General features: G+C 38.4%; 3 protein-coding genes across 3 annotated transcripts; 2 read left to right on the top strand and 1 right to left on the bottom strand.

The window, feature by feature from the left end:
• Positions 1–518: 518 nt before the first annotated feature.
• Positions 519–3,500, bottom strand: LOC148087241 (hatching enzyme 1.2-like). Its single transcript, XM_087785438.1, has 9 exons — positions 3,371–3,500; positions 3,204–3,234; positions 2,805–2,867; positions 2,424–2,576; positions 2,179–2,296; positions 1,907–2,085; positions 1,754–1,835; positions 825–949; positions 519–760 (listed from the first exon to the last, which is right to left on the bottom strand). Exons 1-9 carry the CDS (start codon positions 3,431–3,433, stop codon positions 717–719), a joined length of 858 nt encoding a protein of 285 aa, XP_087641564.1. The 5' UTR covers positions 3,434–3,500; the 3' UTR covers positions 519–716.
• A 1,673-nt stretch (positions 3,501–5,173) lies between these two features.
• On the top strand, positions 5,174–7,586 carry LOC148087240 (hatching enzyme 1.2-like). Its single transcript, XM_087785439.1, has 7 exons — positions 5,174–5,261; positions 5,714–5,869; positions 6,336–6,456; positions 6,529–6,707; positions 7,198–7,279; positions 7,359–7,483; positions 7,568–7,586. Coding segments are annotated over exons 1-7 (744 nt in total). The 5' UTR covers positions 5,174–5,182; the 3' UTR covers positions 7,570–7,586.
• Positions 7,587–18,947: 11,361 nt separating this feature from the next.
• On the top strand, positions 18,948–22,226 carry LOC148087239 (hatching enzyme 1.2-like). The gene is made up of 9 exons (XM_087783035.1): positions 18,948–19,004; positions 19,067–19,148; positions 20,006–20,062; positions 20,481–20,636; positions 20,912–21,032; positions 21,105–21,283; positions 21,774–21,855; positions 21,935–22,059; positions 22,134–22,226. Coding segments are annotated over exons 1-9 (861 nt in total). The 3' UTR covers positions 22,136–22,226.
• The last annotated feature ends 1,322 nt before the right edge of the window (positions 22,227–23,548 follow it).

Raw genomic sequence — 23,548 nt, 5'->3', positions numbered from 1 at the left:
GAGTCCCTTGGAGTTGGAGACTTCTTGGATTTATAATGCACGGTGAAAAACCTTGCAGAATGGGTTCGGTTATAGTGAACAAGATTTAATCTCTAGAATAAATAGGGGTTTTCAGTGGGTGGGGCTTCAGATAATTTTCTAATGTAAATATTTAAATGAAAATAGAGTTTTTTACAAGCAAACATATACTGATGCAACACTGTTGACTGATGAGTACATTAGACGTCCAATATCAATTTAAGAGAAACTAAAATCAACACATTAGTTTTCCTTCAAATGAGTATATCTACTACTTTATTGACAGTAAACTGTAATGGAAACCAATGTTTGTAAAGGACCAGCTGGTTGGACCAGCCCTCATTTTTCAGAAAATATCCCAATGGGCCCCTTTTTTTGTGTCCAGATCCACCCACTCAGTCGTGGCACAAAAATATGTAATTGGATGAACTAGATGTCAATTGAAACTCTTACACAAAAAATTCAATTACTCATAATATAAGTGAAAAACAGACTTGTCATGATTGAAAGCATATTTTTAATAAATGTGTTTAAAGCAGGCCAGAGAGACACAATTAAACATCAGCTTGTAATAACAAAGCAAATTGGTTTGAGGAAAGATCAATGATCTATTCTCATTAAAGATGAATATGATCTTTGTAAAAACACGAAAGGAACTTGTTGAAGTAAAGGAAAGCAGGCACAACTTCCACTCTCATCTAAAGATGCTGGTTTTTGGCTTCAGGGTTGAACTGTTCTCTGTCTGGAGGGAAAGAAAACAAAGTGTGTGATGATGGAAAATGAGATTTGATACCATTGATACCTACTGCAGCCGTAGAGGATGTTGATCCGCTGGATGTCTATTTGACTCATCTGCCTGGAAGTTCCAATGGCCACATTGCTGTTCGGGATAGGTATGATGGTGGGTTGTTGATTCCTAGAAAATGCAAACCTGGCAAAGAGACACGTTTCATGTTTATGTTTCATCTCTGGTTTTCACTGTATACAACCCCCCCATTTATTTATTATCTTCTGTACTTTTACTCACTACCCAAAGTGTGTGACCATAGAAAAGAGTAAAAACAAAGATTATAAATTATAAATTTGAGTGATTGAACTTTTGGCTTAGCTCAAGCATAACCATGATAGTCCGATACAGAGACTTCACGGCTGAGGATAATTATCTAAACTGTTTGTCTATCTCATTCTCCATTTTCCTCCAACTCTTGAACAAGATCCCTTCACCTAGGGAAGAATCACCAACCTGACAGGATGTTCCATCCGTTTACAATCGAGGACCATATCTTTGCATTTAGAGCAGACACATTATCCAGTAGTGCCATTTAAAAGGTCGAACAAACAATGCTGTCTGCCAGAACACAGAAATACCAAACAAGGTTCATGGCTAAGGCTAACTGGTGGATAAAGCGTGGTCACTAGGTCTTTGCCAAGGGACCACTTTCCTGGACTGGCTTGATGTTGGGGTCCCAGGAACACATGTCAGGGCAATGTCAACTTGATCTTGGGTTTTGTATCTTTCCCTCAATCATCCACTGACAGCAGGGTCAATTGGACAGTTCTCCACCACAGAAGGTGACAAGGAGTAAAAGAAGAGTTTTAAAAACAAGGTGTTGGTTTGGAAAGCAATAGGGCCTCTGTAACTTGTTTTGAAGAATGTATATTTTAAAGTTTTCTATAACTGAGAACTAGTAGAAACATAGTACAAAGATATAAATTTAACAAATGTGTTTCTTACCTATCATAGTGCATGACAGAGGTGTAGTCATATGGTGTGCCAAGATTCCTGGTTCTTTTTTTAGCAAAATTAAACTGCATTCCTGTACAAAGACATTAAGCTATTAGGAGCAGAGAAAACAAGCAGCAGCAACTCTCATAAATCGTAACTCACCAGGGATAATATTCTGAAAAAGAATGCGGACGTGGTCGTCTCTGTCCGAACGTGTCTGCTCGTGATTGAAGCCCAAAGCATGCAGCAGCTCGTGCTGTACAATTTTATGAACGACGCAGTTAGGACGAGCCAGAGACACCACCTGACCACGTCCTTGCCGTCCCAAAAAAGAGTAACACCTGAAGTTTCAAATTCAAATAATGAGTTCCTGAAGAATGAAGTCTTTTGATGTTCTTGTGAGATTTTATTGTACGTCATTAAAGTTATCTCACCCGGAGGCTGACTGGATGTTTACAAAGTCCCTCTGACCATTGCGAGGAAAGAATCGGATGCAGGAGGCCTGAGCAAAAGACTGCAGACCTCTCATGATGACATTTCTCTCAGACTGAGCTGTAAACACAACAAGAACATGCTGGATTAGCTACAATAAATGTAATAATTCTGACTCAAAAGATAGCAGAAAAGTTCTGTTCTGTTCATTGCCAGATCAGAGGTCAAATGGTCAATATGAACTCACAGTACTGGTTGGAGATTGTGTACGGTATGTAGACATTGCCATCAGTGGCTTTTGGCCAGAGGCAGTTTTGCAAGGTGCAAGGATCAGCATTCCGTAGCATTGTCGGCATAGCAATGTCTCCATCGATTACCATAGGTTCATTCGGTGCCCTTCCTGTTAAAATAGTTATTGAAAATAAGTTTTAATAAAATCATAATTATTTCGGATCCTTTTAGTTGTTTTTTTTGTGGCCCTGGTCTGTGAAAGGCGCTGTACAAATAAAAATGACTTACTTATTAAATGTAACCCGTTTAAAAACAGTGCAACATAGGATGGCAGGTAAGTGAGTGTACAGTAAATAATATGAATTATAAATAAGATAAATGTTAATAACGAACATACCAACGTTGACGTTTGCCTTCTCTAAAATTGCAGAGATGCTGTCATCATCATCAATGCTGTTGCCTATAAAAAGAAAGTATTAGAGAGAAAGCAATTTAATCTGAAGAGCTCACAAAGCAAACACATGTTTGGGTGAATACATGTAATCCAGCTCACAGAAGAACAAATCAAATAAGATAAATATATAAAGAATCAATTAAAAAAAAAGATATATTTGGATTAAGTTTCAATAGGAAAACACACACATACATTTTTGTTTCCATAATATTGGTAAAATGTAGTCACCACAAATATCAGTAATAAAAGTTTGGAAAAAAGCTGACTTGATTATCATAAATGCTCTTAAATGAAAAATGCATGCACCACTTATTAACATTTACTACAAACAGTAAAACTCACCAGAGAAGTCATCTCCTTTATCGGCTGCAGACTGTAAGAGGACACAAAAAGAAAAACAACATATCACAAGTGAAAATACAAAAAAAACGAAAATTTCCATGAATATTGTGTGAATAGAGTTTTCATGTTTTAATTACTAGAAAACAAGAATAGCTGTTGAAGCATACTTGGACACTGAATCCGCGGACGGAGCACAGGAGAAAGCTGAATGCCAAGGCCTGCAGTATCATGGTGCACCGGATGAGAACAAAACATCAACTGACTTCTGTCGCCAAGTCAACCTTTTTCTTGCTCCAGTTTAAGAGGAAGACAGAAAGAGCAGTTGTGCAAGATTTCAAAGCTGTAAGACGCAAGAAAAATGTTTGGACATGGGGGGCAGAACTGTCTAACTCTATAAGCTACGACGACAGCTGTAAAGAGAAGCAAGTTAATGAATATATCAGACCCTCTTAAGATTATCTGCATCATTTATAAAGAGGTTGAAATGTCTCTAATAAAATAAGATAGTGTTGTAAATGTGTGCTTTCTTTAAACTTTAGGCTCTTCAACACAAATTCATGTCTTCTTCACTTACAGTATATCCATTACCTTTAATTCTGAGTTAATTGTTATTAACCATTATTATTCTTATGTATACATAGCATCTTTACGGTTGGATAAAAGTTTCGTTCATTATTATTTTTTTTTTTTTTTATAAAAGTGCCCGCGACTTCTGAATGCATTGTTTTTTCTTAAGACATTGCTTCTCCATCTCTAAAACACAAACGTTGTTTTAGACACCGAGCATTTCAACAGCAATGAAAGAGGATGTCTCTTCAGAACTCACTTAAGTGATCTGAACTGAAGAAGGTTATAAGGAGGGTCTACATGGGGAAAACAAAGGCAAAGGCAGCAAAGACGTCATATGCATTCAAATAAAGTAAACCTTAAGACCCCTGGTTTGATGAATAAAATGAAAATGTTATTGAATTAATAATGTGAAAAACAACACCAAAATACTTTGCTAATTTGTTTTGTATTCTAAAACAAAAAAGAGTTGTCATGTCATGTCAGCAAGAAGTTTAAACTGTTGAATTTGACTTCTCACTCATTTCCTTGAGCTTTGCGAGAATGTAGCAAACGATTCTGCAACAATTCATGGTTAATGTGTCAATATGATGTGGCTTTTTGTTGTGTAGTCTTCTTAGGCAAGGAAAGATTGCAGCACACAGTTCTCTTTTTTGGTCTGATTTATCTGCTATCACTCATACCGTGCTTTGCATTAGGTTTATTTAAACAGAAGATCTAATCATTTTTCAATCAATATTGATGTAGGCTCTATCAGTGCATTACCAATCTTATTCCCCCAAAAGGGAATGAGAGTCTGAAAATGAATAGATGGATGGATGGATTATATGTTATATGTTATATGTGTTTTCAAAAGTCTGATAGGGTTGTGCATCCTTTTCAAACATATCTTGCTTGGGCAAACAATAAAGTAAGGACTGACTTTTCTACAACTCTAGCATTGTGTACGATGACCTTTTGCAGAATGAGCATTTTTAGCACATGTTAAAGTCTCACAAGTATAGAAAATATACCACCTGCAAGTGTTTGCACTGATAAATGTCTGAGCCCCACTGTTTATCTGATCTTATCTTGTATAAAAAGACCTCAGTGGACACTCTTCTGCACACGTCTGCTCACAGGAATCAAGGTGAGCAAGTCTGGATGTCAGCAGACAGACAGAAGTTTCTGACGCTTGTCTGTTTCTTGCAGGTCTGCTGAGATGGCTCGCTTGTTTGTGTTCTCTGCTCTGGCCCTGCTGCTGGTGGCAGCATGCTGCTCTGCGGAGGTGGAGGTAAGACAGTACAATATGACATGAGATCATCAATGTGTTGTTTAGCTAACATTCTCTACTCTCCTGCATCTCACAACTCACCATCAGACAGGTAGGTTCCTTAATTTGCCTATCTTGTGTAATTCTTTGCTAAAGTTTGATGGTTTACTTTCACCAAGCAGAAAACCTGGAGGATCTATCAGTGTCTGAGTTGCTGGAGAGAGCCAACAGAAACCTGGGTAAGTTGAATATACCTTCCTTTATTCATATAGGAATGCTTATGTTCACAAGTTTAGCTGAGCACCCTGCAAGGGTTGTCTTAAAAATATGATGATCTAATGCCTTTTCCAAGTCAAAAAAAAAAAAAAAGTGAAATGACTGACCTGACTCGGAGGAAGTTTGAAGAACTTGCCTCAAAATGTATTGAACATGTATATAATGTGAAATTACAGCTGTTCACAAATAAATTAACCAAACCAACCATAACATTGCTTGTGTGACAACGTGGAATAAACAGAATAGGCTTCGGTTGGATTCTCTTATTATACTTTTAGGTGACATTAATGTAATCATGGTTCATAGTTTTAATTTTCATATTTTTTTTTCGGTTATGTAGACGTGTTGCATTACCACTTTGTTAACTTTGTTTTTGAGCTTTTCATGAAGTTAAAAGGTTTATGGTGTCTCACAGTTCGTTCTGCTGGTGAGCCCACCCTGATTGAGGGAGACATTGCCATTGACGAAGAGGCTGAGAGGAACGCTGACCCCTGCACCAGCCGTGGCTGCAAGTGGGGCAAGAACAATGATGGAAAGGTTTACATCCCTTATTACATCACCAACCACTTCTGTAAGTATTAAATTATGGAAGGAAGGGTTCTCTTCTTTAGTCTGGTGACTAAACATCAACACCCATGAATAATTAATAGTCTTGTTCTAAATCAAATAATCTCTATCATAGAATATATGCCACACAATTCCATACTCAGGACATTTTAGGAATATATGCCGTTACTTAATAATTTGATATCTCTGTATTACAGCATAGTTAGGTGGGATTTCATCGGTAGATATTATTCTACTGATAAATTATGTCTATATTGAATCTACTATTATCCGGACGAGTCAATATTGCAAAATGTTTGACACAATAATGCATTTGGACAACATTTCTTGTAAGCGAACTTTGCAGCATTCATATCTGTGAGTTTTGTTTACTTCCCCAGAAGTCCCTAACGTTATAACTACGAACCAAATACTTACTTAAACAAGTGAGATTGGCTGAATTTGTCAAAACATTGTGTACATTCTGTCAGCCTCCCGTGAGAAGGCCATCATCACTCGTGGATTGGAGTCCTTCTCCTCCTTCTCTTGCATCCGCTTCAGACCTAGCAGAAGCAGCGACCGCGACTGGCTCCAGATTGAGTCTCAGAACGGGTAGAACGTTTTTAATGTGTTTTGATATCAAGTAGGTAGATGACTTTGCTGACCATTGGTGTTCTGTCCCAGCTGCTGGTCCTTCGTCGGACGTCGTGGTGGCAAACAGGTGGTCTCTCTGGCCCGCAGTGGCTGTCTGTACCATGGAACTGTTCAGCATGAGCTTCTCCATGCTTTGGGATTCAACCATGAGCAGACGCGCTCTGACAGGGACAACCACATCAGAGTCAATCTGCAGAATGTTGTTTCTGGTAAAATGCACATTTTAACAGTTAAAGAGGCATTGCTACAAAAAAGAATTAGCGTCACCTAGCAACCCTAGTATGTTCTTACATGACCAAAATCGTATATATTCCCGCAGCTTCTTCATCAGTCCTCTGACTATATCCATTCCACAGCCCTGGTCACTATACACTCTCCTTATCTACTGTATATTGCAAAGACAAGACTTTTCATTTCCAACCCCTTAAATCAACATACTCCACCTGCAGTCTGACAAATATATACTTGAATAGTCAATGACAGTGTGACACGTGTCTCCTCAATCCACAACTCCACTGAACTTGATTCCCTCTGGAGTGCAAAGTTTATTTTTGTCTTGTCTGAGTGATTGTTATCAAACTAGTCAAGTTAGAACCAAATTCCTCAGTAGAAAAACATTCAGCAACATGCAAAATTACAGTTCTCTGTGAGATACCAATCTTAGGAAGCTAACAGACATGTCTTTGTCCTGGTTTCAAGGAATGGAGCACAACTTCAGGAAGATCGCCACTTTGAATCAAGGAACTCCCTATGACTACAACTCTGTCATGCAGTACCACAAGTGAGGACAAACACAATGATGTGTCTTTTATTGGTTTTTGGATTAAAACCTGGTTCAACTTATCTCTGCCTTGTTTCAGGTATGCCTTCTCCAAGAACAACCAGCCTACAATGGTTCCCATCCCAAACAGCAATGTGTCTTTTGGAAACGCTAAGGAGATGAGCCGCAATGACAAGACAAGACTGAATAACCTCTACAAGTGCTGTGAGTGTTTGCACTATTGCACACTTATATAGAGATTCACATGCAGGCGCTGACTTCTTTGTGTTTTTTTTTTTTTGCTTTCAGAGAAACGATCTTCATTGTCATCAGTCAGATGATCATCATCATCTGTTGTGACTGCACTTAATAAGTTGTTCTTGCATAATAAATATTCTTGAAACTGACTTAATGTAAATCTTGTCTAAATATTTTACACTTGATTCATTGCAAGCATAACTACATTTGTTAGACAGGATATGCATGATAACAATTTAATCAATTCAATTCAAGTAGACAGATGGATGAAGAGAAGAGTGAGGGAGGATACAGTGAGAGAAAAGAAAAGAGTATGGGAGAGTCCATAGAGGTGCTGCAGATAACTCGGGATCTGATGACGTGATGGAGATCCTGGATCAGCAGCAGCTCTGGAGGTGGAGCCCTGGGGCTCCAGGAGAGAAATAAAACGTGTGGGTTTAAACTGCACAGGTGATGAATGTAATGCAGAAAAGAAGGATATAGAGAGCTCAGTGTCTAAAACTCCTCCAGCATTCTAGGCCTATAGCAGCTAAGATAAACAGTTATGCTAATTATAGACTTTATCGAAAAGCAAGGTATTAAGATTGTTTTTAAACATAGAGAGGGTGTCTGCCCTCCGGACTGAAGCCGGTAGTTGGTTCCACAGCAGAGGGGCTTGAAAACTTAAGGCCCTGGCTCCAAATTTACATTTAGAGATTGTGGTATAACTAATAGATCAGAGTTTAAGGATCGTAAGGTCCTAGAGGGTTGGTAAGTTTGGATTAAATCTTTAATGTATGTTGGTGCTAGACCAGGTAGAGCTTTATAGGTTAAGAGAAGGATTTTAAATTGTATTCTAAATTCTACAGGAAGCCAATGTAAAGAAGACAGCACAGTGGAAATGTTTTCACGCCTCTTAGTCTTAGTCAGGACACGAGCTGCAGAGTTCTGAATGAGCTGAAGAGTTTTGAGAGACTTTTTAGAACATCCTGACAGAAGAGAGTTACAATAGTCCAGCCTGGAGGTCACAAGAGTATGGATGAGTTTCTCAGCAGCATCTAAAGGAAGGAAGTGCCTGATTTTTTAATTAATCAACTGTGTGTTAGCCAAGACATTTAAATATGCTTTTTAATCATCACTAGAGCAAAGATCCTGTTATATTGTCAACAAGGCAGGCCATAACATAATATGGTAGAAGTGGAGGAGCAGGAAGTGGCGGCACAGATCTCCTTCTATGGACCTCTGTTCAGGATGGCCACCGAAACAGTCAATCCCAGGTTGGAGTGCGACTCCATTTCGAAAACACACGTTGTCTTAGACACCGAGCATTTCAACAGCAATCAAAGAGCATGTTTCTTCAGAACTCACTTAAGTGATCTGAACTAAAGAAGGTTATAAGAGGGGTCTAACATCGGGAATACATGCGAAAACAAACAAGAATATATTTGTATTCAATAATTAAATATATAAAAACAATAACAGAGAGTAGCAAAGAAGTCATATGCATTCTAATGAAGAACTCAGTCCTCTGCTTCTCTCTTGAGTTCTGCGCATTCGTTTGATCCAAGGATGAGTGAAACTTAGAATCAAAACATTTATAGGAATAGTCTCGAGGCAGGGCAGCTATCACCTCCTTCCTAAATTTGGAAAAAATGTTTTTATTGTTCTGAATTTATGATCTTACCTTATTTCTCCAAATCATTTCTTTATGAGATTGACGGTTATTTCGCAAAAGGTTCAGGTATCATAATTCAAATATGAAGCGGTTGTTTCTTTCAAATGTTCTTTCTTCAATTAATTTATCCACAGATCGACTCATGAAGGTTTGTTAGCATTAAACTCTACTAAAATCAAATTCCTAAAAAGTTATTTTCAGTCTAAGTTTAGAAATTAACTATTTTAAAGCAATCGTCAAATCTCAATTAAGCAAATTATTTACCTAAATGATATAGTTTTCAATCATACTAACAAATGAATTCTACAGTCTTCAGAAGAACCAAAATGTTCCCTAAAGGGATCTCAAAATCAATCATCTTAATTTATTTATCAATCATCACCTTCTTTGGACATGATAGCACTGCCATCAGCGCTAATGACAACATATCAAGCCTCTTCATTGCTTTTCAAATCCAAGTCAGAAAATATTTTTTCTTACAGACCTCAACAGACTGAATTAGGAATCCACTTCTCCATTAACTTCTTTATCACTTCAACTGTTCATTCACTTCTGGAGGGAAAAGTCTCAACATTTCCAGAAAACACCAACAAAAATGAACAAGTTTAATTTTCATCTTCAAAGTAAATCTTGTTCTGTTGTCAAGCCTCCACTCCAAACCAGTCAGCGTATCAACTTCATTTACATTCAAAATATGATGTGAATTTAAATAAAACTTAAAAGAATTTCAAACTAATTTTTTGGTCTTAAAATATTTTAAGAAAATACTTTTCCTAATAATTATCCTTATTCAATAGTACTACATTTTCAACCATATTTTCTTCCTCTCCTTTGCTCCCTTTTTTCCTTTTCAAAAGTAGCAGATAAAGGGATAGTTTACTTCCCATTTTTTAAACTATTCCATTTCACTTAAACTTCCTAACTCCCTACTTCTGAAAAGTGTAATTAGATAGACACTATGTAGATTTTAATCTAAATCACGATCTATTAGTATTCTAATGCTCAAAATGAAAAGTGAAAAGTCACAGAGTGGAAGGAGTACTTTAGTACAGGAGGAACAGATCTCAGATACCAACCCCAAGTAGTAAACTCCCCCCAGATAGAACTCCTCCCCTTAGAAGTTCAGTCTAACTTCATGTCATGGACAAGAAAACATATCAGAGCTAGAGTGGAGCAGAACTTGCTCTGAACTATCAAAATGACCTCCACACATTACAAATACTTATTTAAAAAAACCTAGATTTTAAAACAGCTGACACAGTCTCAGAGTTAACAAACAAGACACAGAAAACAATCTCAGTCAGAGTTTATACTTAACAATAATGACTAACTTTAACTCACAATTCAAACAAGTAACAATTACTATTATCAGCCAAGACAAATACTTCCAGAAACATAGTCCAAACATCTAGAGTCAAGCAACATAAATTCACAGAACAACAACTATAAAAACAACCAGATTTCAAAAACTAGTAGTTATTAATTCTTCAACCAATACAGTATCATTATTCCAACACAGAAAAAAATCATTTAAATTCAAAACTCATCAAGGATTATCAATCAACAAATTCTCCTTTTACATGGAATTCACCTTGATAAAGTCCTAAAAATGAAGGTTTCCTTAGTTCTTATCTCATTATACATTGTGGGTTGGGTTTAAAGCTTTAACATAAGATTTCATACATTTAAACATTTAAAATTCACATTATAGAGGGAAGCCTGTTGCTTCACAGTGTCCTTTTGACCTTACCATCCCCCATGTTAAGACATGTGTTACACTATGACTCAACTCTGCCCAACAATGAGCCTAATGGAACTGGTTTTACTCGTGTCAAAATTATTTTCATCTTTAGCAGTTAGCTTTACCTTAGCTGTTTCATTATTATCAGATCAGATGTGTAGTTCTTGTAGCCTAGAACACTTTCCTGTATCAGTCACTTGTGCTCACTTCATTCATGTAAGGTACTGACCACTGCACAATTCTAAAAGCATCTATGTTCATGATGGTTTTGTTACTGGATTAGTTATTTTACTTTAAATCTTTATTTCACTTTTGGTAGCACCATTTACTGATACTACACACACTTTCATTTGACTTTTTCTATTTTTAAGTTACGTTTCTTGTCCCTGATGTTGAGGAACAAAGGAAAACATAAGGATTTCCTTCTATATGTTTAAATAACGGTTTACAAGCTGAATCTTTTATCTAGAGAAATTTTATTTACAATCTCTTGCCATGCGACCTGGTTTGTGGCAAATAAAACAGTTTCCATATGTATTTTGGTATTTCTTACATGTGGAGTTGCTAATAAATTGTTTCACATGTTTTTTGTCTAATTCCCAGTAAATCCATATTCTTTATTCCATCTGTCAACATAACTATTCCTGGTTTACTGAATTCCATCAATTTAACATCCTTTGTTTTGGTTTTTTTTTATTCCCATTTTGGAGATTACTTTAATTTATTTAAAAGCTTTTATCTTCGACGTTACCTACTGTTAGTTTTTATTAGTATAGGATTTTTCCAGCGCTATATTCTTATTCTGAGTAATTAATTTCTTTAGATTATTGTCTTCAGTTTGTATTGATCGTGTCTACATAAACACTGATCCACATACACACTATTTTATCTTTTGAATAGGAATGTTTCCTTTCAATGACAATATTTTAAGGCCTAGGACGGTGAATGTTTTTTCGTGTGTTTATATTACCAAGTCAGAAGTCTCTTGGGTCGACAATAATTCCATGTCAAGTCACTGGCTTCACAGAGGCATTAGAAAGTGAAATGTTTTCCTCCTGTCGATCAGAGAGGCGTAGAGTGACGTGGAGGTTGGCCGTTTCCCTGCATGTTGTTCCAGGTTTCTACTCTGTGTTTCTGTATTGCGGGTGATGCGAGGAATTTCAGTGATTCAGAACTTCAACAGAGTGTCACAAACATTTCCGTCATCCTCAAAGCATGTCTAGCTTTGCATTTTCCTTAGGCTTTTATTCAAACTTTTTTTTCTATGTCTATTTGTATAGTGCCATTTTAGACCAGGATCACAAAGCGCTTTGACAGTCACGCATTCCCACACACAATCACATACTGATGGGAGTAGGCTGTAACACATGGTGCCAGCTCTGCCATCAGAAGCAATCAGGGTAAAGTGTCTTGCTCAGGGACACAACGCCACAAACTGGTCTGGAGCTGGGATTCAACCCGCAACCTCTCAGACCGCAAGCAACCACTCTACCATCCGAGCTATGATGACTCATAACTAGAATTTGTTCTCTTTACTTGGAGACTGATAACTATCCAAGCCTTGTGTGGCCTCTTTCCCAATCATTATTTCTACTCTGCCAGCTAATTTTAAGTACCTCAACCCAAATCAAAGAAGTTCAACAAAGAAATTATAGTCTACAAGGATAGTGAACCTTAGCAGGCCATATTTCTTCTCGCTCTCCATCTCACTTGTCAGCACTTCACCCAAGCATTTTTCGCACACCAGTCCGCGATATTTGCAATTATTTGCCGGGAACAATCTAGTATTCTGCACAATCCTAAATGCCATCTTTTCAACTTTTTTTGCACCATTCCCTGTTGTTTATTAACGTTTCATTTGACTAAATATTTGAATTACAGCGCACAGTCTTTCATCTTGATTTAAGAAAATCATTTTTTGAATTCAAGAGCGAACTCTCTACTCTATCATTAGAATTTTTATTCCCATTAAAATCCCTGTTTCCTTTTATCATAACCATTTATTCGAAAATCAGGTAAAAACTACAAGTACGGCTCAGTTACTCTTACTTTTTTAAAACCTTTTAACAAATAAAATCCAGACAGCCATAAAGAGACTTCTTATCTCTTTTCTCTCACTTTTCAACAAAATAAAATCCAGGCAGCCAATGTTTACTCACATTTTTCGAGTCTGAGCAAACACAGCATCTCCCTGAGCAGACCCCTTGTACGATTGTGAACAACATTAGACGCCCTATAGTCAACTTGGGATAATTATTGATTTATATCAAAAACCAGTCATCTTTGACAATTAATTATATATGTCATAGAGATCAGTATCAGTCCATGATTGTTACCCATGGAAAGTATTGCTTTTTCACAATCCTAAATTAGCTATTAAAAATATCTGAACCCTATTAACTGGGTGTTAATCTAAAATCTGTTCTAAACAATAACGCCCATTCTAGGGGGTCCGGGGACATGCTCCCCCAGGAAAATGTTGAAATCTAGACGCTCTGAAACGTTATTTCCTGCATTTTCAGGGCGGTGACCTCGCTGCAACCACACTGCCGCCTAAGTATTGACAAATTAAAGCGCTCAACAAAGTTCATAGATAAAAATATCGGGAAACAGATCTTTCTACATTATGTGTGTTTTGTTGCCATTAGTCTTACTAATACATTTTGCATTATACTTCAATTATGGCATCAAGGGTTAAGCAAATAAAATAGAAAAAAAAGGACTCCTTGCGCCGACAGCAACAATCAAAATTCCAAGGCCTCCAAACTTATATTCACTTCTTATTTATCAAAAACAACACAATTCAATAATTCACTTTGGCATTCCTGATCAATCAAAAACAACTAAATTTATATTCATTACTTTAAACTTATCTTGGTTTCAGCCACGGAACCCGGATTTAGACTCAAAAGAAGACTTTAACTTATTCATATAACGGTGTCTTCTTACCATTTGCTGCGCAGCTATTCAATTTTGAGTCCAACCACCGGGTCCGTCGTCTCAACCAGGCTCTTCCCCTCCTTCCTTGGATCAGGTCGGAGGTCACCAATTATTGAAGAACTCAGTCCTCTGCTTCTCTCTTAAGTTCTGCGCATTTGTTTGATCCTAGGAAGAGTGAAACTTACAATTAACACAATACTTTATTTAAGGTAAAATGATAATGAAAAATAGGCCATGCAAGACCTCAAGTACAATTACAAAAATCATGATACAAAGTTAACAACATTTTCAAATTATTAAAGAATGCCAAATTCTGAGCGCTCGGTCCACTCTCCGTCAAATCCTGGTGCACTCACCAGATCCTTCTAGAGAGTGGCCCAGAACCTCCAAACTCATCTTCCTTTCATTCAAGGGGATTTATGACCATTACCCCATAGCTGGATAAGGACTCTATCAAATTAAAACAAAGTTCATGTTTTTTGTCTGTTTTCTCTTTTTGTCAACCCTTACTGATACGACAATAAATTATCTGATTAGTCTGTCTTCAACCTTAGCCTTGTTTGTCACTTAAACCTGTGATGATTACCGGAGAAATACATTACTCCCTGGGTCTTCAACATTTTAACAAACAGACCTAATCTTAACAAACAAAGATGTTCATTTTAGCACATACCTTTCTAAGCAGATGCCCCTTTACGCAGTGTATCTCAAATCTTCAAACATACATGTTTTTATCCTATATCTTTTACGACTCACACTGAATAGCAGAACCTACACAGATGGTCCCTCCTTGGCTCAAGTTGTTGAGAATGTTTGAACAGAAAAACATTCGGGGTCACAGAGTTCACACACTTTCAATACACACACTGATCACCCATTTGAATGCAGGATGTTAAAAGTAATGTAATTCAACCTAAGTTTGTGAATAATAAAAGCAAATGTCATGAAGGTAAATAAAATAATATATTTTAATATTTTTTTCTAATAGAAAAGGTAATATTGTTAACATTAACATTTGATGAACATAAGTACATATCTGTGGGTAAATCTGAGCATATATCTTCAATTCAATTAAAGTAAACCATAAGGCCCCTGGTTTGACACTTGAAATGAAATGAAAATGTTATTGAATTAATAATGTTAAAAACAACACCAAAATACTTTGCCAGTTTGTTTTGTCTTCTGAAAAAACAGAGTTGTCATGTCAGCAAGAAGTTTAAAGTTTTGAATTTGACTTCTCACTCATTTCCTTGAGCTTTGCGAGAATGTAGCAAACAATTCTGCAACAATTCATGGTTAATGTTTCAATATGATGTGGCTTTTTGTTGTGTAGTCTTCTTAGGCAAGGAAAGGTTGCAGCATATAGTTCTCTTTTTTGGTCTGATTTATCTGCTATACCTTCAACTGGGCTATCACTCATACCGTGCTTTGCATTAGGTTTATTTAAACAGAATATCTAATCATTTTTCAATCAATATTGTTGTAGGCTCTATCAGTGCATTACCAATCTTATTCCCCCAAAAGGGAATGAGAGTCTGAAAATGAATAGATGGATGGATGGATTAGATGTTATAAGTTATATGTGATGATATGATATGATATGATATGATATGATATGATATGATATGATATGATATGATATGATATGATATGATATGATATGATATGATATGATTAGAATATATGCATTCTATTCAACAACATTAACAATAAAGACAGGACTGACTGTTCTACAACTCTATAGCATTGTGTACGATGACCTTTTGCAGAATGAGCATTTTTAACACATGTTAAAGTCTCACAAATATAGAAAATATACCACCTGTAAGTGTTTGCACTGATAAATGTCTGAGCCCCACTGTTTATCTGATCTTATCTTTTATAAAAACACCTCAGTGGACACTCTTCTGCACACGTCTGCTCAAAAGAATCAAGGTGAGAAAGTCTGGATGTCAGCAGACAGATAGAAGTTTCTGACGCTTGTCTGTTTCTTACAGGTCTGCTGGGATGGCTCGCTTGTTTGTGTTCTCTGCACAGGTAAGACACAGTAAAATATGACATTAGATCAATGAAAAAATGTGTTGTTTAGCTAACATTCTCTACTCTCCTGCCTCTCACAACTCACCATCAGACAGGTATGTTCCTTAATTTGCCTATCTTGTGTAATTCTTTGCTAAAGTTTGGGGGTATGCTTTCACCAAGCAGAAAACCTGGAGGATCTATCAGTGTCTGGGTTGCTGGAGAGAGCCAACAGAAACCTGGGTAAGTTGAATATACCTTCCTTTATTCATGTGACCCTGGTCTCGAAAAGCGCTATATAAATAAATATTACTTACTTACTTACTTATGTTCACAAGTTTAGCTGAGCACCCTGCAAGGGTTGTCTTAAGAATACGATGATCTAATGCCTTCTCCAAGTCAAGAAAAAAAGTGAAATGGCGTTATATCTTGACCTTTTAAGTATATGTTTTATTGGGTATTGTTTTGATTGTTTAAGCGCTTTGTGACCCTGGTCTGGAAAGGTTCTCTATGAATATAAATTACTTACTTACTTACTTACTTACTTACTTACTCACTTATGTTCACAGGTTTAGCTGAGCACCCTGCAAGGGTTGTCATAAGAATATTATCTAATGCCTTCTCCAAGTCAAAAAAAAAAAAAAGGTGAAATGGCTGATCTGACTCGGAGGAAGTTTGAAGAACCTGCCTCAAAATGTAGTGAACATATATATAATGTGAAATTACAGCTGTTCACAAATAAATAAACAATACCAACCATAACATTGCTTGTATGACAACGTGGAATAAACAGAATAGGCTTCGGTTGGATTCTCTTATTATACTTTTAGGTGACATTAATGTAATCATGGTTCATAGTTGTATTGTTTTTAGCTTTTATGATGTCTCCCAGTTATTTATGATGAGCCCACCATGATTGAAGGAGACATTGCCATTGACGAAGAGGCTGAGAGGAACGCTGACCCCTGCACCAGCCGTGGCTGCAAGTGGGGCAAGAACAATGATGGAAAGGTTTACATCCCTTATTACATCACCAACGACTTCTGTAAGTATTAAATGAAGGGTTCTCTTCTTTAGTCTGGTGACTATACATCAACACCCATGAAAAATTGATAGTCTTGTTTTACATCAAATAATGAAATATATGCCGTTACTTAATCATTTGATATTTCAATATTACGGCATAGTTAAGTGGGAGTTCATCGGTCAATTTTGTCTGTCTGAGTGATTCTTATCAAATGCATGAATATTACTGTAGTGTTATATTTATTTGAGTTTCCTTTGTTTCCTTTTCATTTTTATATATATCCAATATATATTATATACATACTGTATATATTATACATTGCAAACTTGTACTACATTTCCAAATTCCAAATTCCACCACTTTTGGACAAATAAAGGATTATCTTATCATATCTTTTGAGACAAGTGTGAATACACCTTATGGGTCAGGTATTGCTTCCCAAATGGTGTCTTTGAAATAGTAAGAATAATAAATTATTGGGATTAGTATTACATGTGTGGTAAAGCGAATCAATTTCTTCTTTTTATTTAAATTTAGTTCTAAGAAATCCTCTGCCAGGAGAAATTGTTTCCAGTAATTGTGTGTTATTATTTTTATTGTGATTTCACGTAAATGCAGTAACAGGCAGCTGCTAAATTTCCTGCACATACATTGGTCTAGAACAGGGGTCGGGAACCTATGGCTCGCGAGCCAGGTGTGGCTCTTTTGATGATTGCATCTGGCTCGCAGATCGACCGGTCGATCGCGAAGCTGTTGCGAGTAGATCGCGTGATTTAATAAAATATGATTATAAGAAAATAGTAAAGAGAGCTCTGATTGGCTGCTGTGCATGTCAATCAAATGGTTATTGTGCCGATTGGTTGAAAATTTGATTGACATGCACAGCAGCCAATCAGAGCTCCTGCCTCTTCCACTGAACGCACGGAAAAGATCATATGAATCGAAAATAAAAAGAGCAAAACGTGCGACAGTCATTTTACGCAATTCAGAAAAACGATATAGAATTATAAGCTTGTTTTTTTTAAATAATATATCGAACAAAATAATGCGCGTTTGATCGCTTCAGGTTCTTTACGAGAGTCACAGAAACATGACGTCAGGTCCATCAAAGTTAAGCTGCAGGTTTCAATGAAAGCGCAACAAATGCTGGTTTTCCTTTTGTGATCGCGGTCCTTAAAACACACTTGCATTAATACACCATCACATGATGACTATTTGTAAATTACCTTTATCTCACGAATATAATAAGAATACGCAGAAACACAAACACGTTAAACGGGTGCAGGTGAGACACACATTCTAATGACGTCAGAGACGATCAGACAAAGCGATGATGATGTGAAGTTACTGATGAACAGTTTTATTCTCGTTAAACTTCATCTGAAATTTAATTAATCCACTTGTGTGATTCATATCAGACATGTTTAAAATTAACAAATATAAACTGTTAGTTTTAATTCATGTTTTCATTTGTTTTTGTTTTTTCATGATCACAGAAATGGAGAAATTTTAGTCTTGTGCTTCATTTAAATATGATGGACATATTGAAATGGAGGCATGAAAAGGGATGAACCCGTCTGAATTCTTTGTTGATTTTGATGAACAAAGGAAAAGGGCTTGAATTTGTGTCAAGCACAGATTCTTACATCTGAATATTATTTATATGGCTCTCACTGAAATAAATTTCCAAATATTTTGCTTTCATGGCTCTCTGAGTCAAAAAGGTTCCCGACCCCTGGTCTAGAATCTACTACTCCAGTTATGTCCATGTTATCCACCCTAAAGTTTTTTGATATGTCTAAGTCCTAATTGTGAATTCAAAGGAATTGTGTAAAAGACAATGTTTTCAATGGTTATTTAAAAAAAAAAACACACTCACACACACATTTTTCAGCAAAATTCATTTTATTCTGCCGATAAACAATGTGTTTTCCTGAATTCTGCTGATCCTTAACTTTCCATCAAAAGGTGAATTTCCTTCAGAATACCACCTGTGATTGTTTGCACTGGATTGATAAGGATGGAGCCATATCATATGACTTAGCAGAGCATGTATAAAAGGCTGCAGCAGAAGTGCGACTGCACAATTCCACATCAAGGATCCAAGGTGCGTGTCGCTGGTCACTTGGGAGAATGTACTTGGTTATAACTAATGTCTGTTTCCTGCAGGTCTGCTGGGATGGCTCGCCTATTTGTGTTCTCAGCTCTGGCTCTGCTGCTTCTGTCAGCATGCTGCTGGGCAGACGAGGAGGTAACACACACACCATTTACTAACTTAAGTGTGTAAATCAGCTGGGCACACACACAAATACACATCCTTTAAACACACACAGCTTAAAGACCAAATCCACAGTCATTATCTGAATGACTCTCTACAGATGTTGGATGTTGTCTACCATGGAGCTCTGAGATTTATAACTGGCTGTAAACATCTCACTCACCACTGGACATCGGTCATCATTTTCCACATGTAGACTTCTGTGCATGTTGTATGTACACCTTCATTTACAAATCAATCCTTGGACTTCTGCCATCATATATTTCCTCCTACATGTCACGCAGACGGTGTAGTCATAGCCTGCGCTCCCATGCCTTTATTACCTTCAGCTTCCTTCAGTACGTACAGAACTTGGCAAGAAGGCATTTTCATACTCTGCCCCTTCAACCAGGAACACTTTACAACAGGATCTGAAGTTGTCCAGTTTGATTTTAATGAGGGATTTTATGACGATTTTAAGGGCACTTGAAAAATCACTGAAAATGTGTTCCTATTTTTCACATTTCAATCTGCTTTGATTTTTACTGTGTTTGTACTTTTATTATATATTTTGTCTGTCTGTAACTAATTGTTGTTTGTTTTATTGTATGTCTGCCTGAAACAGGTCTCTCTTGAAAATAATACCTTGTGTCTCAATGAGGCTACCTGTATAAATAAAGTTTAAATAAGAAAATAAAAATATTTTATATCATGTTTTTTCTTTTCTTTAATGCTCTCTCCTCCTGCCACCCAACTCTTCAGACAGGTAGGTTATCTATCCTCTTTCTGCACCATAGCCAGTCCATTTTGATCGTCCTCCTCAAATCTGATGCTTCTTTCTCACCGTGCAGAGAACCAAGAGGATCTCTCTGTCTCTGAGCTTCTGGACAGGGCTAACAGAAATCTGAGTAGGTGGAGTTTATTCTTATGCATTGTGACAGACATAATCGTGGTAATACACGCTCGTTGCTATCACTATAATTAAACCATCATACTATTATAACTATCATATTTGTGGCTTAGGTTAGTTTGTATACTTCTAAATGTCCCAATTCAGGGGTTAGCGAACTAAATTAAATTATTGTTGTAAAAGTATTATTGTCTCCTTTGTTTACAGTAAAATTTAACAAATACTGTATAAAGAAAGATGGATGGATAGATACTTTATTGATCCCCCCAGAGGAGAAATGATTTTGTCCAGCAGCAATCACACATCCATCCATACAAACATCCATAAATACATGTAAAAAATGATCAAATAAATACTTAAATACAATAAATTTACACATAAATATGCAATGATAATGTTAAATTGATATTTTTCAGTTCGTTCTGCTGGTGAGCCCACCCTGATTGAGGGAGACATTGCCATTGATGAAGAGGCTGAGAGGAACGCTGACCCCTGCACCAGCCGTGGCTGCATGTGGGGAAAGTGGACTGATGGAAAGGTTTACATCCCTTATTACATCACCAACCACTTCTGTAAGTGTCTGGTAAAGCCAGTTAGTTCTATAAATAAACATGTTGTATTGGGGTAATTGAGAGTTCTCTATAAATCCAAACAAGATCCATCATTGGATAAATTGTGCATCTGCACTGGATGATTCTTAATTTCCAATTTTCACTCTAACTAGGTTTGATCGGACTGAATGCCTAGCTTGTTATAAAAGCAAATAGCATCATTCATGTCTATAACTTAATATGTAATTGTTGAAGATTTTAATTTGATTTGCCCTGCAATGTGCTGTCCTGGTCAGCCTCCCGCGAGAAGGCCATCATCACTCGTGGATTGGAGTCCTTCTCCTCCTTCTCTTGCATCCGCTTCAGACCTAGCAGAAGCAGTGACCGCGACTGGCTCCAGATTGAGTCTGAGAACGGGTAGAACATTTATAATGTGTTTTGATATCAAGTAGGTAGATGACTTTGCTGACCATTGGTGTTCTGTCCCAGCTGCTGGTCCTACGTCGGACGTCGTGGTGGCAAACAGGTGGTCTCTCTGGCCCGCCGTGGCTGTCTGTACCATGGAACTGTTCAGCATGAGCTTCTCCATGCTTTGGGATTCAACCATGAGCAGACGCGCTCTGACAGGGACAACCACATCAGAGTCAATCTGGGGAATGTTATTTCTGGTAAAATGCACATTTTATCAGTTAAAGAGGCATTCCTACAAAAAAGACATAGCGTCACCTAGCAACCCTAGTATGTTCTTACATGACCAAAATCTTGTGTATTCCCGCAGCTTCTTCATCAGTCCTCTGACTATAATCCATTCTACAGCCCTGGTCACTATACACTCTCCTTATCTACTGTATATTGCAAAGACAATACTTTTTGTTTCCAACCCCTTAAATCAACATACTCCACCTGCAGTCTGACAAATATATACTTGAATAGTCAATGACAGTGTGACACGTGTCTCCTCAATCCACAACTCCACTGAACTTGATTCCCTCTGGAGTGCAAAGTTTATTTTTGTCTTGTCTGAGTGATTGTTATCAAACTAGTCAAGTTAGAACCAAATCCCTCAGTAGAGGAAATTCAGCAACATGCAACATTACAGTTCTTTGCAAGATACCAATCTTAGGAAGCTAACAGACATGTCTTTGTCCTGGTTTCAAGGAATGGAGCACAACTTTAGGAAGATTGCCACTTTGAATCAAGGAACTCCCTATGACTACAACTCTGTCATGCAGTACCACAAGTGAGGACAAACACAATGATGTGTCTTTTATTGGTTTTTGGATTAAAACCTGGTTCAACTTATCTCTGCCTTGTTTCAGGTATGCCTTCTCCAAGAACAACCAGCCTACAATGGTTCCCATCCCAAACAGCAATGTGTCTTTTGGAAACGCTCAGGAGATGAGCCGCAATGACATTGCCAGACTAAATAACCTCTACAAGTGCTGTGAGTGTTTGCACTATTGCACACTTATGTAGAGATTCACATGCAGGCACTGACTATGTTGTTTTTGCTTTCAGAGAAACGTTCTTCATTGTCATCATTCAGATCATCATCATCTGGTGTGACTGTTTTTGAGATGTTGTTCTTGAACAATAAATCTTTGAAACTCCCTTCATGTTCATCCTGTCTTCATATTGTACACTTAAATTCTCAATTAAGTTCTCTAAATGTAGATTTGGAGCCAGGGCCTTCAGTTTTCAAGCCCCTCTGCTGTGGAACAAACTACCGGCTTCAGTCCGGAGGGCAGACACCCTCTCTATGTTTAAAAATAATCTTAAAACCTTACTTTTCGATAAAGCCTATAATTAACTTGACTGTTTATCTCTAGCTGTCATAACTAACAAAACTGTTTATCTTAGCTGCTATAGGCTGAGAATGCTGGAGGAGTTTTAGTTTTAGTTTTAGACACCGAGCTCTGTATATCCTTCTTTTCTCGCCGGGGCCGTTCTGGCTTGGCCGATTCGGGTGTGAGGGGCCCGGCGGGTGGGGCCTGTGGGTGCCTTGGGCCTGGTGGTGGTGACCGCTGGTGCCGCGATGGCCCGTGTGCCGGCGGGGGGGGTGGCCCGCTTCCTGTCTTCATATTGTACACTTAAATGTGGTCTTTGGTGGTGTGTGGGGGCTGGTGCTGGCGGGGGTGGTTGGGGTGGTGGATGGGGGGTTGCGCTGGGGGCGGTGCTGGGGCTGGGGGGTTGCTGGTCCCGCTGACGGGGTTGGCGGGTGAACCGTTAGGGGTGGGGCTGGGGCTGGCCGGGTGTTCTGGATGACCTTCCGGCCCCGATGGCTTCGCCTGGTCTGTGGTGGGGGGCCTGTCTTGGGGTGGGTGTCTGCTGCAGCGGTGGCTGTGGTCCTCTACCCGCCCTGTGTGGCATGTGCTGTGGTCGGGGAGTTTGTCGCCCTTGGTCCTGGGGGTTCGTGGCCGGGTTGGTCGGTCTTTCAGGGGCTTCCCGGGTGGGGGGGGCCACACTGGGCGGGGCCACATTGGGGGGACGGCAGAGGCATTGGGCGGACCCATGTTACCGTAGAGACCATGTACAGCCCTTGCAAGTGCTGCTGTCCCCCTGGGTGCTGCATGGTGGGTGGGGGCTCGCGCCCCCGGTGGTGGTCCGCCTTCTCGCTGGTGTTTGGGGTCGGCTCTGGTGGTTATCTCGCCTGCCGGGTCCTGGTCTCCCGCGGGTTCCTGCCGCGGCTTGGGCCCCTGTGTCTGGATCTGCTGTGCTAGGTATGTGCCCTCTGGCCTGGCTATTTCAACCTCCCCCCCCCCCTCTCCCCTCTATATATCTTCAGCCGTCACCGGAGTCTGTATACCTGTGTATTGTATACATTTGTCCCAAACCCACACCTTTTTATTTCTCTTCCGGAGCCCCAGGGATCCACCTCCAGAGCTGCTGCTGATCCAGGGATCCACCTCCAGAGCTGCTGCTGATCCAGGGAC

Source organism: Callionymus lyra, chromosome 2, assembly GCF_982586985.1.
Source record: "Callionymus lyra chromosome 2, fCalLyr1.hap1.1, whole genome shotgun sequence".
Classification (NCBI taxonomy): Eukaryota; Metazoa; Chordata; class Actinopteri; order Syngnathiformes; family Callionymidae; genus Callionymus; species Callionymus lyra.
Note: the sequence above shows the minus strand (reverse complement) of the source record. Positions and strands in the feature narration are given on the sequence as shown.

Excerpts from the sequence above, each read along its gene's own strand:
- LOC148087240 (XM_087785439.1), top strand. The coding sequence starts at position 5,183 with ATGGTTTACTTTCACCAAGCAGAAAACCTGGAGGATCTATCAGTGTCT. Across the intron at positions 5,262-5,713 it reads GAGAGCCAACAGAAACCTGG|TTCGTTCTGCTGGTGAGCCC; the intron begins GTAAGTTGAATA and ends GGTGTCTCACAG. Across the intron at positions 6,457-6,528 it reads CAGATTGAGTCTCAGAACGG|CTGCTGGTCCTTCGTCGGAC; the intron begins GTAGAACGTTTT and ends GTTCTGTCCCAG.
- LOC148087241 (XM_087785438.1), bottom strand. The coding sequence starts at position 3,433 with ATGATACTGCAGGCCTTGGCATTCAGCTTTCTCCTGTGCTCCGTCCGC. Across the intron at positions 3,235-3,370 it reads TCCGCGGATTCAGTGTCCAA|TCTGCAGCCGATAAAGGAGA; the intron begins GTATGCTTCAAC and ends GTCCTCTTACAG. Across the intron at positions 2,297-2,423 it reads CACAATCTCCAACCAGTACT|CTCAGTCTGAGAGAAATGTC; the intron begins GTGAGTTCATAT and ends TTGTGTTTACAG.
- LOC148087239 (XM_087783035.1), top strand. The coding sequence starts at position 18,948 with ATGTATAAAAGGCTGCAGCAGAAGTGCGACTGCACAATTCCACATCAA. Across the intron at positions 21,033-21,104 it reads CAGATTGAGTCTGAGAACGG|CTGCTGGTCCTACGTCGGAC; the intron begins GTAGAACATTTA and ends GTTCTGTCCCAG. Across the intron at positions 21,284-21,773 it reads TCTGGGGAATGTTATTTCTG|GAATGGAGCACAACTTTAGG; the intron begins GTAAAATGCACA and ends CCTGGTTTCAAG.